Source organism: Cottoperca gobio, chromosome 1 (assembly GCF_900634415.1).
Source record: "Cottoperca gobio chromosome 1, fCotGob3.1, whole genome shotgun sequence".
NCBI lineage: Eukaryota > Metazoa > Chordata > Actinopteri > Perciformes > Bovichtidae > Cottoperca > Cottoperca gobio.
In genome coordinates, this window is record NC_041355.1 from 15,480,833 (window position 1) to 15,493,103 (window position 12,271).

The window sequence follows — 12,271 nt, forward strand, 5'->3', positions numbered from 1 at the left end:
TTTGAAGAAAACCAGATTGGTGTTGCAATTGCAAGCATTCAGTTCTTCGTACAACTTGTTCAAAATCAGGCCACAGACAGGACAGTTTTCATGTGTTTCCTGTCCTCTGTGTCCAGAATCCCGTGAGACCGACTGGCTCAGTGGATCAGATGGCAAAGGCTCTTACCAGGTCAAAGGCTGGAGTTTAAAGAGACAGCAGTTTGTTGCTCTACTCTGGAAACGATTCCTCTACGCTCGGCGCTCCAGGAAAGGCTTCTTTGCTCAGGTATGCTGATGCTATTTTCATATTAACGTACTGTAGATATATATATATATATATATATATATAGGTAGTCAATGTAGTTCTGTCTGACTTGCATCAACCATGCAGGATTTTCATAACAATCTCATGTCTCTTAAAATGAAGCAAAGGTTCTGAGGTGTGTCAGTTTTCATGTGTGTAATATGAAGTAAGTTGTAATAAAGTGTATTGTAAATTATTTTTCAGATTGTTCTCCCGGCGGTGTTTGTGTGTATTGCCCTGGTGTTCAGTCTGATCGTCCCTCCGTTCGGAAAGTACCCAAGTCTGGCTCTGGATTCCAGCATGTATGGAGAACAGTTTACCTTCATCAGGTGAGATAGCATTCTGTATGACTGAAGAAAATTGCATTTTATTCCTTTTCATCAATTTATGTCTAATTCCAGTACAAACAAGATGTTTCTGGTCATTATATACATTCTTTGCATTTATCCATCACACACTCTTTTAATCTTCAATTCACCTCAATCAAATCATTCTCTTTTTTAGTCAACTAAAAAAGCAAAACATTTGAGTAAACGTGTTATTTCCATCTACAGAGTGCATAACTCATTCAATATGTAAAAAGTTACATAACTGACGTATTTTAAACTCACCTGCTTAGCAAATGCTGACAACTGCACTGAATAGAGAATGAGTCTTTGCCATTATGAAGTGTGAAACTTAAAATACTAGTTTCAAAGTGTGGTGGTGTCAGAAATGAATAATAAAGCTATTTATAAATGTCAATCTATTATTAGTAGACATGTCCAGATGATTAAACTTTTGAAATGTATGAAATAGTTTGTGTATTTCCACTTTAAGACAGTTAATAAATGCTATGTAATATTAAAGGCAATGTGTTTTCTGTGTCTTTGTAGTAATGACTTACCCGAGGATCCTCACGTCAACAAACTACTGGGAGCTCTGACAGAAAAGCCAGGGTTTGGAACGCGCTGCATGGAAGGACAACCCATACCGTGAGTTTTGAGAAGAAAAGTTAACATACATTTAAGAAAATAAAAGTACATAGGTCTACTGTAGATGCAGTTTAAGTAAAAACACAAATATGTTAGTCTATACATAAGCATGAAATGGTTATCTCTATCTCTGTTCTCCAGGGACACCCCCTGCACAGCAGTTGAGGGTGAGTGGTCGGCCCCGCCAGTCTCTCAAAGTGTGAAGGACATGTTCGACAATGGCAACTGGTCCATGGAGGATCCGTCTCCCATGTGTGAGTGCAGCTCTGGAGGACGCAAGAGGATGCTTCCTGAGTGTCCTGCCGGTGCTGGGGGACTTCCACCGCCAGAGGTTTGTGACACCAAACTATTAGAAAGTCAAAACTACTGTGTAAATCAAGCTAAAATTACAAAGGAAGACAAATTACACACACAAAAAAACAAATGTTAATGAACTGTTTTGTCTGTTTGTGTATCCAGATGAAGATCAGTGAGACAGACACTCTTCAGAATTTGACTGACAGAAACATCTCAGACTATCTGGTTAAAACCTACGCTCAGATCATTGGCAAGAGGTAACACTCCTCTTACATGTCTGTGACACACTTCAATTAGTTCTTGCTTCATTGTATTATGTTTCATTGAATTGAATCATATTGTTTTCCTTCTCTTTCAGCCTGAAGAACAAGATTTGGGTCAACGAGTTCAGGTACATTATCATAGACATGATCCATAATATCGACCTGAGTGCCTCTCTGCTGTGTCTCTGATTTCAAAATGATTGTGCTCTTCACAGATACGGTGGATTCTCGCTGGGCGCCAGGAGTTCTCCGCTTACGGCCCACACAGATGAAGTTGATGATGCGATCGCTCAGCTGACAAGACGTTTCCGTCTGGAGAGAGTAAGAGACTTCACAACATTATTATTTTACAAACTGCACTAAACTAACGCTCAAGATAACACTAATGTGGTACATTTAACTACTGTGGTTTCATTTAGTCAGGTTAAGATGCTAACTGCTGTACACAGCGACTCATTTTCATGCTTTTATAATTACAGCTGAAGTGGAGCTAGGATGTATAGACTTATATTACTGCACGTTTGAACATTGTCAGTTTACCCATGTGCTAAAGTAGACTTTCTCCCCCTCCCACCCTCCAGGGAACTGCAGCGGATCGTTTCTTTAACAGCCTCTCCACTTTTATGCAAGGATTGGACACCAAGAATAACGTCAAGGTTAGCACACACACACACACACACACACACACACACGCGCGCGCGCGCGCTGGTTATACAACAACACGTGGCCCTGTAGGTCACCTTCAAGATTCCTTCACCAAATTCCTCACCGTAGACACAATCGGCTTCATTCACACTATTCATATTGTGTGACTTGATTGCGTAATAATTGATTTCTGCTTTGTGGCAGATTAAAAGATGCACAGCTTTAACTCCACATTGCCGATACATTTCTTGTTGTTTTTGGGAGGGGGGGTCATGAATTACACATACTGTGTGTTTCTCTTCATTTGTATCAACTTGTCTTTGTCAGAGACAATGTTGCAGATAAAACCTTCATTTCTATATTAAGTTTTTCAGGTAACTAACTGAATGAAATGAAATGTCATTAATCAATACAAAGATCAATTGAAGCAAAGATGCTTTTTAAATATTCCTGTGAATTCAGAAAATAAATGACAAGAAGTGCTGAAAAAGGAGACGAGGTAGTGGGGACAACATACAGTATATTGGGAAGATAGATATATGAGGTACTGTCATTTATACTCCAATGCTGACTCGTGGCACTCAGCTTCTAATTCACTTCCAGGCTGCTTTGTGTTTCCTCTGAGCTCACAGAAACTAACAAGCCTCTCCATTTCCAGATCTGGTTCAACAACAAGGGCTGGCACAGCATCGGTTCTTTCCTCAACGTGATGAACAATGGCATCCTTCGGGCGAGCCTGCCATCCGATAAAGACCCCACGAAGTTTGGCATCACTGCCTCCAATCACCCGCTCAACCTCACCAAGGAGCAGCTGTCGCAAGTCGCATTGTGAGCATTAATTCGGGGGTGCACTTCAAAATAATAACATCTCTTTCTAAGAGACACCACTTGTAAACCTCACGTCTTCCTTCGCTCTGTTCTCCCTCTCTCAGGATGACGACATCAGTAGATGTGCTGGTTTCCATCTGCGTGATCTTCGCCATGTCCTTTGTCCCTGCCAGTTTTGTGGTCTTCCTCATCCAGGAGAGAGTGAACAAGGCCAAGCACATGCAGTTCATCAGTGGAGTGCAGCCTCTCCTCTATTGGCTGGCCAACTTTGTGTGGGATATGGTAAGACAGTTCAGAGCCTTGGCTCCATTAGCTACTCACAAACCTACAGTAGATTGAATATTACCAGAGAAAGGTGATAAAACTTACTGAAGCCAATTTCTCCCTCTCTTCCTCTTGCAGTGTAATTACGTCGTCCCAGCCACACTGGTCATCATTATCTTCATGTGTTTCCAACAAGACGCCTACGTCTCCTCCACCAATCTGCCCGTGCTGGCGCTGCTGCTGCTGCTCTACGGGTGAATTTCACATACACTCAAATTGTTTTGGCTCTTCCTTTGTTTATTTTCTCTATTTCTCTATACTCTTCTCTCATCTAAACTGATCTTTGTATCTCTGTTCCAGATGGTCGATCACCCCCCTGATGTATCCGGCCTCGTTCTTCTTTAAGATCCCCAGCACGGCCTACGTGGTTCTGACCAGCGTTAACATACTGATAGGAATCAACGGCAGCGTTTCCACTTTTGTACTGGAGCTGTTTGGAAGCAATGTAAGTGATTTTGTCGAAAAAGAGACTTTTGAGTGCGAACTAAGAAATGATTGAGATCGAATGCTTTACCTCTAACAATTTAATACTAACTTTCAATATTCACTTCATTCCTATTTAAGGAAATCGGTGGCATCAACGACATCCTGAAGAACGTCTTCCTCATCTTCCCTCACTTCTGTCTGGGCAGAGGACTGATTGACATGGTGAAGAATCAGGCGATGGCCGATGCTTTGGAGAGATTCGGTAAATACAGCCGACCTCTTTTACCAGCAAATTGATTCTTATTTGTTTTCACAAGGGAAGTAAATATAGATTTTCTAAACGTGTCTCTTCTCTGGTTCTGGTTGTGTCTCTGTAGGTGAAAACCGGTTCCGCTCCCCTCTGGCCTGGGACATGGTGGGAAAGAACCTGTTTGCAATGGCCATAGAGGGCGTGATCTTCTTCTGCATCACCGTCCTCATTCAGTACCACTTCTTCTTCAAAGCCAGGTGGGGGAAACCTTCAACACACGTGTGATCCGGCACAATGTGTCCATAACTAAGACTTCGCAACTCAAAAAATAATTTTATTTGAATTTCCCTTCTGCGTGCTGTCCTGAATTTGTCGTCTCTCCGCTGCCTGTGACCTTCCAGGTCTTCCACCAGTCATCTGAAGCCTATTGGAGAAGAAGATGAGGATGTGGCCAGAGAGCGACAGAGGATCCTGAGCGGAGGAGGACAGTCGGACATCCTGGAGCTCAAACAACTCACCAAGATTTACAAGAGGAAACAGAAGCCGGCGGTGGATCGGCTGTGTGTTGGCATCCCCCCTGGAGAGGTACGATACAGACAGACAACATACAACTGGTGCACAGATTATTCAAAATCAGGAAAACACTTACTTTAAGTACAGATAAACAGTTTCTGCCTTGTTTAAAATATGTGTTCCTGATACAATGAATCTAATAGATCTAATTATGTTGCTGTGAAAATAAAACGTATGTTGTCTCATTTTCCCTGCAGTGCTTTGGATTGCTGGGAGTGAATGGGGCAGGGAAAACAAGCACCTTCAAGATGCTGACGGGAGACTGTGTGGTCACCAGTGGAGAGGCTTACCTGGCTGGCAAGAGGTAAGACACATCATACCTCAAAATGTGCAATACATTAAATCACGTGTGTTAGAATTTCTCTAATATATTCTTCTAGTTTATTCAGCTGGCCCAACTGGCAAGAAGTAGTAGTCACAACATTATATTCTCAGCAGCAATGATGTTATTACTTGAGATAATGACTTAAAGTAAATTCTGATTTGCTATGGGAATTAAATGGGCTTTCTTTCATTTCAAAACATTCAATACAAGGCAACATTTTGTTTAAAATATGTCTTCTATGAAACTTAATTATGCTCTTAATGTGTTTATCTCACTCCAGTGTAAATACAGAGATAGATGAGGTGCATCAGAACATGGGATACTGTCCTCAGTTTGATGCCATCAACGACCTTCTGACCGGCAGAGAGCACCTCGAGTTTTACGCCATCCTGAGAGGAGTGCCTGAGAAGGAAGTCTGTGAGGTAGGCAACAAACAAAACACATGAGCACACATACATGGACCTACTGTAGTTACTTTGACATATTATATTTTACTTTTAAATGTAAACCAGACTATTAATTCTACTTTGGGAGTTTTGTTTTTTCTATTTTTATAGTCCACTGAGGCATTTTGTGAGATATTGGTCTATACGAATATACAAACAGACACAAAGAGCTAAAGAAACTAAAGAAAAGAAATGGTTGACACATGAACACTTTATCCTGTCCACTAGGTGGCAGAGTGGGGCATCCGGAAGCTGGGCTTGGTCAAATATGTAGACAAGTCAGCGGGCAGCTACAGTGGAGGAAACATGAGGAAACTGTCTACTGCCATCGCTCTCATAGGAGGACCGCCTGTAGTCTTTCTGGTGAGTGGAACATGTTCAATCTTACACCAGGTACTGAGGGACCCAAACGGCCCTGAAGACAGTGTGTGTTCAACAGTACATTGTAGCAGCAGCTGAGTGTGTGTTGTTCCCTGTTCACAGGACGAACCAACAACAGGCATGGATCCTAAAGCACGTCGTGCTCTGTGGAACGCAATCCTGAGCATCATCAAAGAGGGCCGATCTGTAGTCCTGACCTCTCACAGGTTAGACTTGGCATCTGAATTTGACATCTTCTCAAATAACTGAACTATATATTTTGTATTGCTAATTTCCTTCAACATGACTAACCTCGCCCTGGTGCGTTTCCTGTGTTTCTTTGCAGTATGGAGGAGTGTGAAGCACTTTGCACCAGAATGGCCATCATGGTCAACGGCAGGTTCCGCTGTCTTGGCAGCGTGCAGCATCTCAAAAACAGGTGGGTGCACATGATGGCAGGAAAGAATTTCACGAAAGCTCACACATATAAGAAATGAAAGAATAGCAGTTTACCTCAGAGTGTCGCTTCAACAGTTCAGTTGAATGAAATGTGCTTTGTTGCGTTCTTCTCAGGTTTGGTGATGGCTACACCATCATCCTGCGGGTGGCCGGCCCAGACCCAGACCTTCGGCCGGTGATGGAGTTCATCGAGCGGGAGTTGCCTGGCAGCACGCTGAAGGAGCAACACCGCAACATGCTGCAGTACCAGCTGCCCTCCTCCCTCACCTCCCTCGCCCGCATCTTCTCCCTGCTCTCTCAGAACAAGGAGACCCTCAGCATAGAGGACTACTCCGTCTCACAGACAACTTTAGACCAAGTACGAAAGTGCACCCAAGGCTCTGACTATAAATAGATTGTGACTTTAAGTTTAGAGTCTAATCTCTCCTTCCTCTTCTTTTCCTTCCTGCAGGTGTTTGTAAATTTCGCCAAGGACCAAAGTGACGAAGACCATTTGAAAGAAGCCCATCTGAACAAACGGGACGCTGTCGTAGTGGATGTTTCCAAGCTAAACACTTTCCTCAAGGACAACACGACCAGGGAGAGCTGTGTCTGATTCCACAACATGCCATCAGCGGGAGTTGCTACGCTTCCCACACCCTCCCCCAACCCAGAAAACATGGACCACAAACCTGAGGGGGGAGACGAACTATGTTCATTTTTTTATTTCTATTTTTTAGTCTTTTTTTAATTGTTATCATATCTCAGTGGACCTGCACTTCAGCGCACAGCCTCTTAAAAAAGGCAGAGACTGCAGGTATTGTGACACTGAAGCAATGCAAATCAATGCAAGAAATATATATGAATATATATTTAAGAGGATATTCCTGTGAGGGTTGGAGACCGGTGCTTCTCCTTCACTAGATGGACAGAAAGACAGAAAGACATTAGAACACTTGAAGCGACAGCAGGATGATGGAGAAAGCTTGTAGCCTCGCTACTCGCTCAATGGACACGGCATCGGGGACGATGGAAGGCAATATCTTTAGTTTTTAATCCCCGTTCCTAAAAGTATTTAGCAGTAGTCCGGGGGACTGTGTATGTGCTGCTCTCTATCGGGCAATCACGACAGTGTTAAACAAAAAGAAGAAAGTTCAGATCATTCACTGCCAACTGCTAAAAAGACGGACTGACTACTTTTTTATTCAAGGTCAAACCTCTCGATCTCTCTTTATTACCAAGTGCAGTTGTTTTTATCAAGCAAATGATGGTAAAACATTTACAATCCAATTGATTTCAGTCACAATCATTCAACATATACATTTTACAAATTAGATTTTCTTTTATATCATTTAATTCTAATATACAAACTTAACCTCTTTGGAGTTTTCTTTTCTTTATTTGGATAATAATTAAGATTGATAACCAAGTTTTCTATTTGCTTTTATTTGTGTCCTTTACATTGTCCAGCACAGTGCCTATACTGTATCACGGTGGAGAGAGAAATCTGAGCACTCCATTAAAAACAACAACAATTTACTAAGGCTGCCCAGGAATGTATAAGACTGATATCAACAAGCATCAAAGCACAAAAAAGGGGCTTTTTGTGAAGATGATGAATGAAACTTGACTGTTTAAAAAAAAAATGTGTCCTTCATTGTCAAAAACAAACAAAAAAAACTTTTGTGTTTGCTTGATGTCTGTACAAGATGTGCAGTCTGCTATACTGGCTTGTTTGTACTCGCCCTGCTGTCTTTAATCTAACTGAATGCTAATCAGAGTGGACGCAAGATGACCATCGCAGTCTTGAAGTTGCAGAGAAAACTGAAGGTTGCTGAAGAATGTGGACTGGTTATTGAAAGTTCATTGGAAATATTATACCGCATGCTTTCCACTGGGCCACACACCTAGACTATCAGCACATCCGTGTGTGTGTGTGTGTGCCGGAGCATGCCGTCAGATCAGCTTGTAAAAACAACGGGAGGCTTCATTGTTGTGGGATTACTGGAACATATAGTCTAAATCCAAAATTCTGTTGTAAAAAAAAAAGGAGGACAATCTGTATCAAAATGTGATTTCTTTTGGACGGTGAGATGAAACAGATGGAAATGTTCCTGCTGGTAAAACTGTAGCTCACATAGACGGAGAAGTCACTTTCACAGCTACTCTGCTTGTGTTAGATCTAAAGATGGTGAGTTTTTACAGTAACGTGTGCTTTCATACATGCCTGTGTGAGGGCAGCATGGGAGCGTTTTAGACCTTAGCCAGCACTGTTGGGATATTATGTACAGTAGCAACTTTGTGATGTGACCAGTGGAGTGAACAAACAGTATCTGTGCCAAATGGAGCTGAATATATATCTTTGATCAACCAGCATAATATGGAGGAGGCAACTGTTTTGTAATGTTTAAGTTGTGCTTTGATTTAAGTTCTTTATCCATCGTTAGCCGCTCGAAAAATGTCAAATTTGTGCTCCGTCATTCAGTCTCCATCAGTATTTCTATCATCTCGTCATGTTGCCAAAATTCTAATCTTTCTGTCTGTCCTCATCAATAAGCTGCCACACTGATGTTAACTGTACTGTCAGTAACCCGACATTTTTAGGAGTGAGGTTGAGATACTTCACACAAAATGATGTTTCCAAAGCTATATTCAACAAGCCAGACTACACACAAACCGGGACCACGTCAATTAGAGTTGTGCTTGTAATGCTTTATAGTCCCAACAGTCGTATCCAAGGTTTAAATCGACAACAGATTGTGATTACGGGTTCTCTGTGTCATATCAAATCTTGGAACGCACCAAAACCCTCCGCTAAATGTGAGCACTTTATAGACTTCATAGCCTATTTTGTCAAAGATGTAGAAGTAGTGATTGGGTATGGTAAATTCGACATTTAAAAAGACATCTCTGCACTGAAACACAGGTATAACTCAGACAAAATTAACCACTGCATCGAAACATTTTGTTTGAAACTTGAAATCGAGAACGATTGGCTTACACGTTAACGAGAGAAATGAGTGTAATAATGAAAAGCAGAGACGGTAGTAAGATAAAGAGAGTAATGCAGGGCAAAACTAAGGTGGTGATTTTTCTCTTCTCATGTTCAATATTATTTGTTTACATTTTTAAGTATTAAACAGCTGTTTGAGTCTGTTACAGCGTTGTGTATAGTTACTCTTTACATTAAGAAATAAAAAATTCATACATTTTGAAAAAACCTAATTTGATTATTTTGCATTTTGTCTGTTGTTTGTTTTGTTGTGTGGCAGGTACAAAAAAAGCTTGTTGTCAAATGGAAGTTTGTAGCTAATGACTGAACAAAAGCTATTTTTACTGTATGTTTGGGTGTGTGTGTGTTAATGTGTGCGGAGGACTGAACGTTTCTAGAGTGTGCATGTGTTTGTGTGTCTATTTTCACCTGCTGTGTTCCCACACACAATTATATTGCCAGTAAAAACAGACACGCTCAGAAGTTTCTGTCACTCTTAGTTATTCATCCACCAACATCATGATTGGAAGAGTTGTTTTTCTGGGACTACTGCTCGTCTGTGTGGCTGCAGGTAACAAAGAAAAACGCTTTATTTGAGGTATTTTTTGCATTGTAGTTTGAGGGTTGTTATAGATTAACATTTATGTGTAAACAGCCATATGGAGGGATTTCTGCTTAGAATAGAATGAAACACTATAAAAGTATTCACTCCCATTGCAATATTCATGTTTTAATGTCTAACAAAATTGAGTCAAAAGGGATTTGATGTGGCTTTTTGTCAACAACAAAAAAACAAACATTGATGTCAAGTGAAAACATATCTAGTTAAATTGTGAGGATTATAAAAATACTTCTTTGCATACTTTTTATAGGTACTGTACAGTATATTATATACTCACATTTACGGATATCACGTATATAAAATCATATGTACGTCAATGTTACGTAATAATATACTCTCAATATTAGGGACTTTATTAAAACACATTACAGGTAGAGGACTGGGCGTTTCTCATCCCAGCATAAATTCATGTCATTTGAGTCTCTTAGTGTAGTTTTACCTGCTAATAATCTTTAATTCTGTATCAGGTGAGTTGCTTCGGTACTTGCACATATGCTGTCAATTATTAATACATTTATGGTCTGAGTAGTCATTTTCTTTCTTTACAGATGCTGAGGAGAACTCTGGACTCCTGAGAAAGGTGTGTGTGTGTAGGAGGGGGTTTTGTGTGTTATTTACTCTTTATTTATTGGATTTCAAAGGAACATAAACAATACTTAACTATGTATATATAAAATATAAATGAAATAATATGATAAAAAAAAACAAAATTCTTTATTAGAAGTTCAAGAAACCAATAATTATACACAACAATATAAATACACAAACATTTACAAGACAAAGAAAAAATCAAATAAGAAATAAATATATATCACTTTCTTTATTCGTTTTTTAAGAAACATTACGATACATATCTATATCAATATTCAAACATACACAAGACAAATAATGAATTAAATAAAATAAAAATACATAAACAATGTAATAAATACGTTAATATTATAATACATTAAAATTATATATATATATATATATATAAAGTAATTTTAAACATGTATTATGATGACGGAGCTCTCTCTTAGGTAATGAAAGAATGTAAGTCACACCAGATCCTGTATGTTATCTCTTGGCAGCCTTCCTGTCCAGACATGCAGGAGATTATGGCGTGCCCTCTGAACCTTGCTCCTGTGTGCGGCAGCGATGGAAACACATATGCTAACGAGTGTACCCTGTGTGTCCAGAGGCAGTGAGTACACACAGCTGCTTCACTCTCATGGCATTCACACACAAACTCAACGTCATACAAATGTTCTGTATGAAGGACAAAGTGCTGGAGTCGCCCTCTGGTGGTGGATGAATGTAAAGACTACACTCACAATACTGAAGCCTGATTGGCTGACAGCAGCAGCTGATTCAAATGACTGGAAGTTTTATAGTTTTCACTATTATTCATCTATTTGTCTTTACAAGAAGTGAGCTATGGGTCATTAGTCATTACTAGAAAATTATATTTAATTTCTCTCAGCAAATATTGAGAATTAAATAGTTCTGTTGTCTGGGACAAAATCTGATGTGTCCTCTCCAAACCTCTGCAAATCACACAGAAACTTACAGTAACAAGAGGAAAAATATGTTGTCTTTGTTTGAAGTTACTTCTTTTGGAACATGCTCATTGTTTCTGTTTGTTTCTTGTCTTTTAACCCTATAGCACAAAATGTTCTGTATTAATTTGATGGCTTTCACTGTAACACTTATCTGTTGCTCGACTTCACACATTCAGACACAAGTGTTATATGAGTTGTGATTTCCCAGAAAAATATTCAACTCGTTTTAACTCTAACCACCGACATCGATACAAAGTTGAACTAAATCTCAGCTGAGCAAAACAGATTGAATCACAGCCATGTCATGTTATGATCTTCTCTGCAGAACAACCAAGATGGACATTTTGATTGCTAAAGATGAGAGCTGCTGACCTGCGCAGGATATGATGTCACCATCAAGGGGACCCATCAGGATCTGATTATCGACCGAAAGTGGATCTGTGAAATTTCCTAAATGTTTGTGTCGTTGTAATGAGTAATAAATGTCTATCAGCATTAAACAAGCTTTAATTATTTTCTTATTTCTTATCAATAAAGTCCATATCATTTACAAGTCAACAAAGAAGTCTGGATCATGTTTATAGAAGGAGCAAAGCAGATGCTAGAAATAAAAATCAAGAAGAGAAGGCTGTTGCGTTTCTTTTGCAATGGAGGTGTTACAAGGGAAAGGAGAAAAATAGG

The 12,271-nt window shown here is 39.9% G+C and overlaps 2 protein-coding genes across 5 annotated transcripts in view; both read left to right on the plus strand.

Moving 5' to 3' along the window:
- The window catches only part of LOC115014543 (ATP-binding cassette sub-family A member 1-like), a 40,876-nt gene extending 31,285 nt beyond the window's left edge, over window positions 1-9,591 (plus strand). For all 4 annotated transcript variants that reach the window (XM_029441519.1, XM_029441502.1, XM_029441511.1 and 1 more), the window contains exons 28-49: window positions 117-265; window positions 488-612; window positions 1,159-1,257; window positions 1,399-1,588; window positions 1,717-1,811; window positions 1,913-1,945; window positions 2,033-2,138; window positions 2,399-2,473; window positions 3,121-3,290; window positions 3,395-3,572; window positions 3,693-3,808; window positions 3,915-4,059; window positions 4,179-4,302; window positions 4,418-4,547; window positions 4,692-4,875; window positions 5,061-5,167; window positions 5,469-5,610; window positions 5,863-5,997; window positions 6,118-6,221; window positions 6,341-6,433; window positions 6,568-6,811; window positions 6,905-9,591. In XM_029441519.1, the coding sequence (XP_029297379.1) occupies window positions 117-265; window positions 488-612; window positions 1,159-1,257; window positions 1,399-1,588; window positions 1,717-1,811; window positions 1,913-1,945; window positions 2,033-2,138; window positions 2,399-2,473; window positions 3,121-3,290; window positions 3,395-3,572; window positions 3,693-3,808; window positions 3,915-4,059; window positions 4,179-4,302; window positions 4,418-4,547; window positions 4,692-4,875; window positions 5,061-5,167; window positions 5,469-5,610; window positions 5,863-5,997; window positions 6,118-6,221; window positions 6,341-6,433; window positions 6,568-6,811; window positions 6,905-7,048 (2,888 nt within the window). In that variant the 3' untranslated portion in view covers window positions 7,049-9,591. The remainder of the gene's footprint in view (window positions 1-116; window positions 266-487; window positions 613-1,158; window positions 1,258-1,398; window positions 1,589-1,716; window positions 1,812-1,912; window positions 1,946-2,032; window positions 2,139-2,398; window positions 2,474-3,120; window positions 3,291-3,394; window positions 3,573-3,692; window positions 3,809-3,914; window positions 4,060-4,178; window positions 4,303-4,417; window positions 4,548-4,691; window positions 4,876-5,060; window positions 5,168-5,468; window positions 5,611-5,862; window positions 5,998-6,117; window positions 6,222-6,340; window positions 6,434-6,567; window positions 6,812-6,904) is intronic.
- A 209-nt stretch (window positions 9,592-9,800) lies between these two features.
- spink4 (serine peptidase inhibitor, Kazal type 4) lies at window positions 9,801-12,048 on the plus strand. Its single transcript, XM_029441552.1, has 4 exons — window positions 9,801-9,995; window positions 10,595-10,626; window positions 11,120-11,232; window positions 11,916-12,048. Exons 1-4 carry the CDS (start codon window positions 9,944-9,946, stop codon window positions 11,959-11,961), a joined length of 243 nt encoding a protein of 80 aa, XP_029297412.1. The 5' UTR covers window positions 9,801-9,943; the 3' UTR covers window positions 11,962-12,048.
- Window positions 12,049-12,271: the final 223 nt, after the last annotated feature.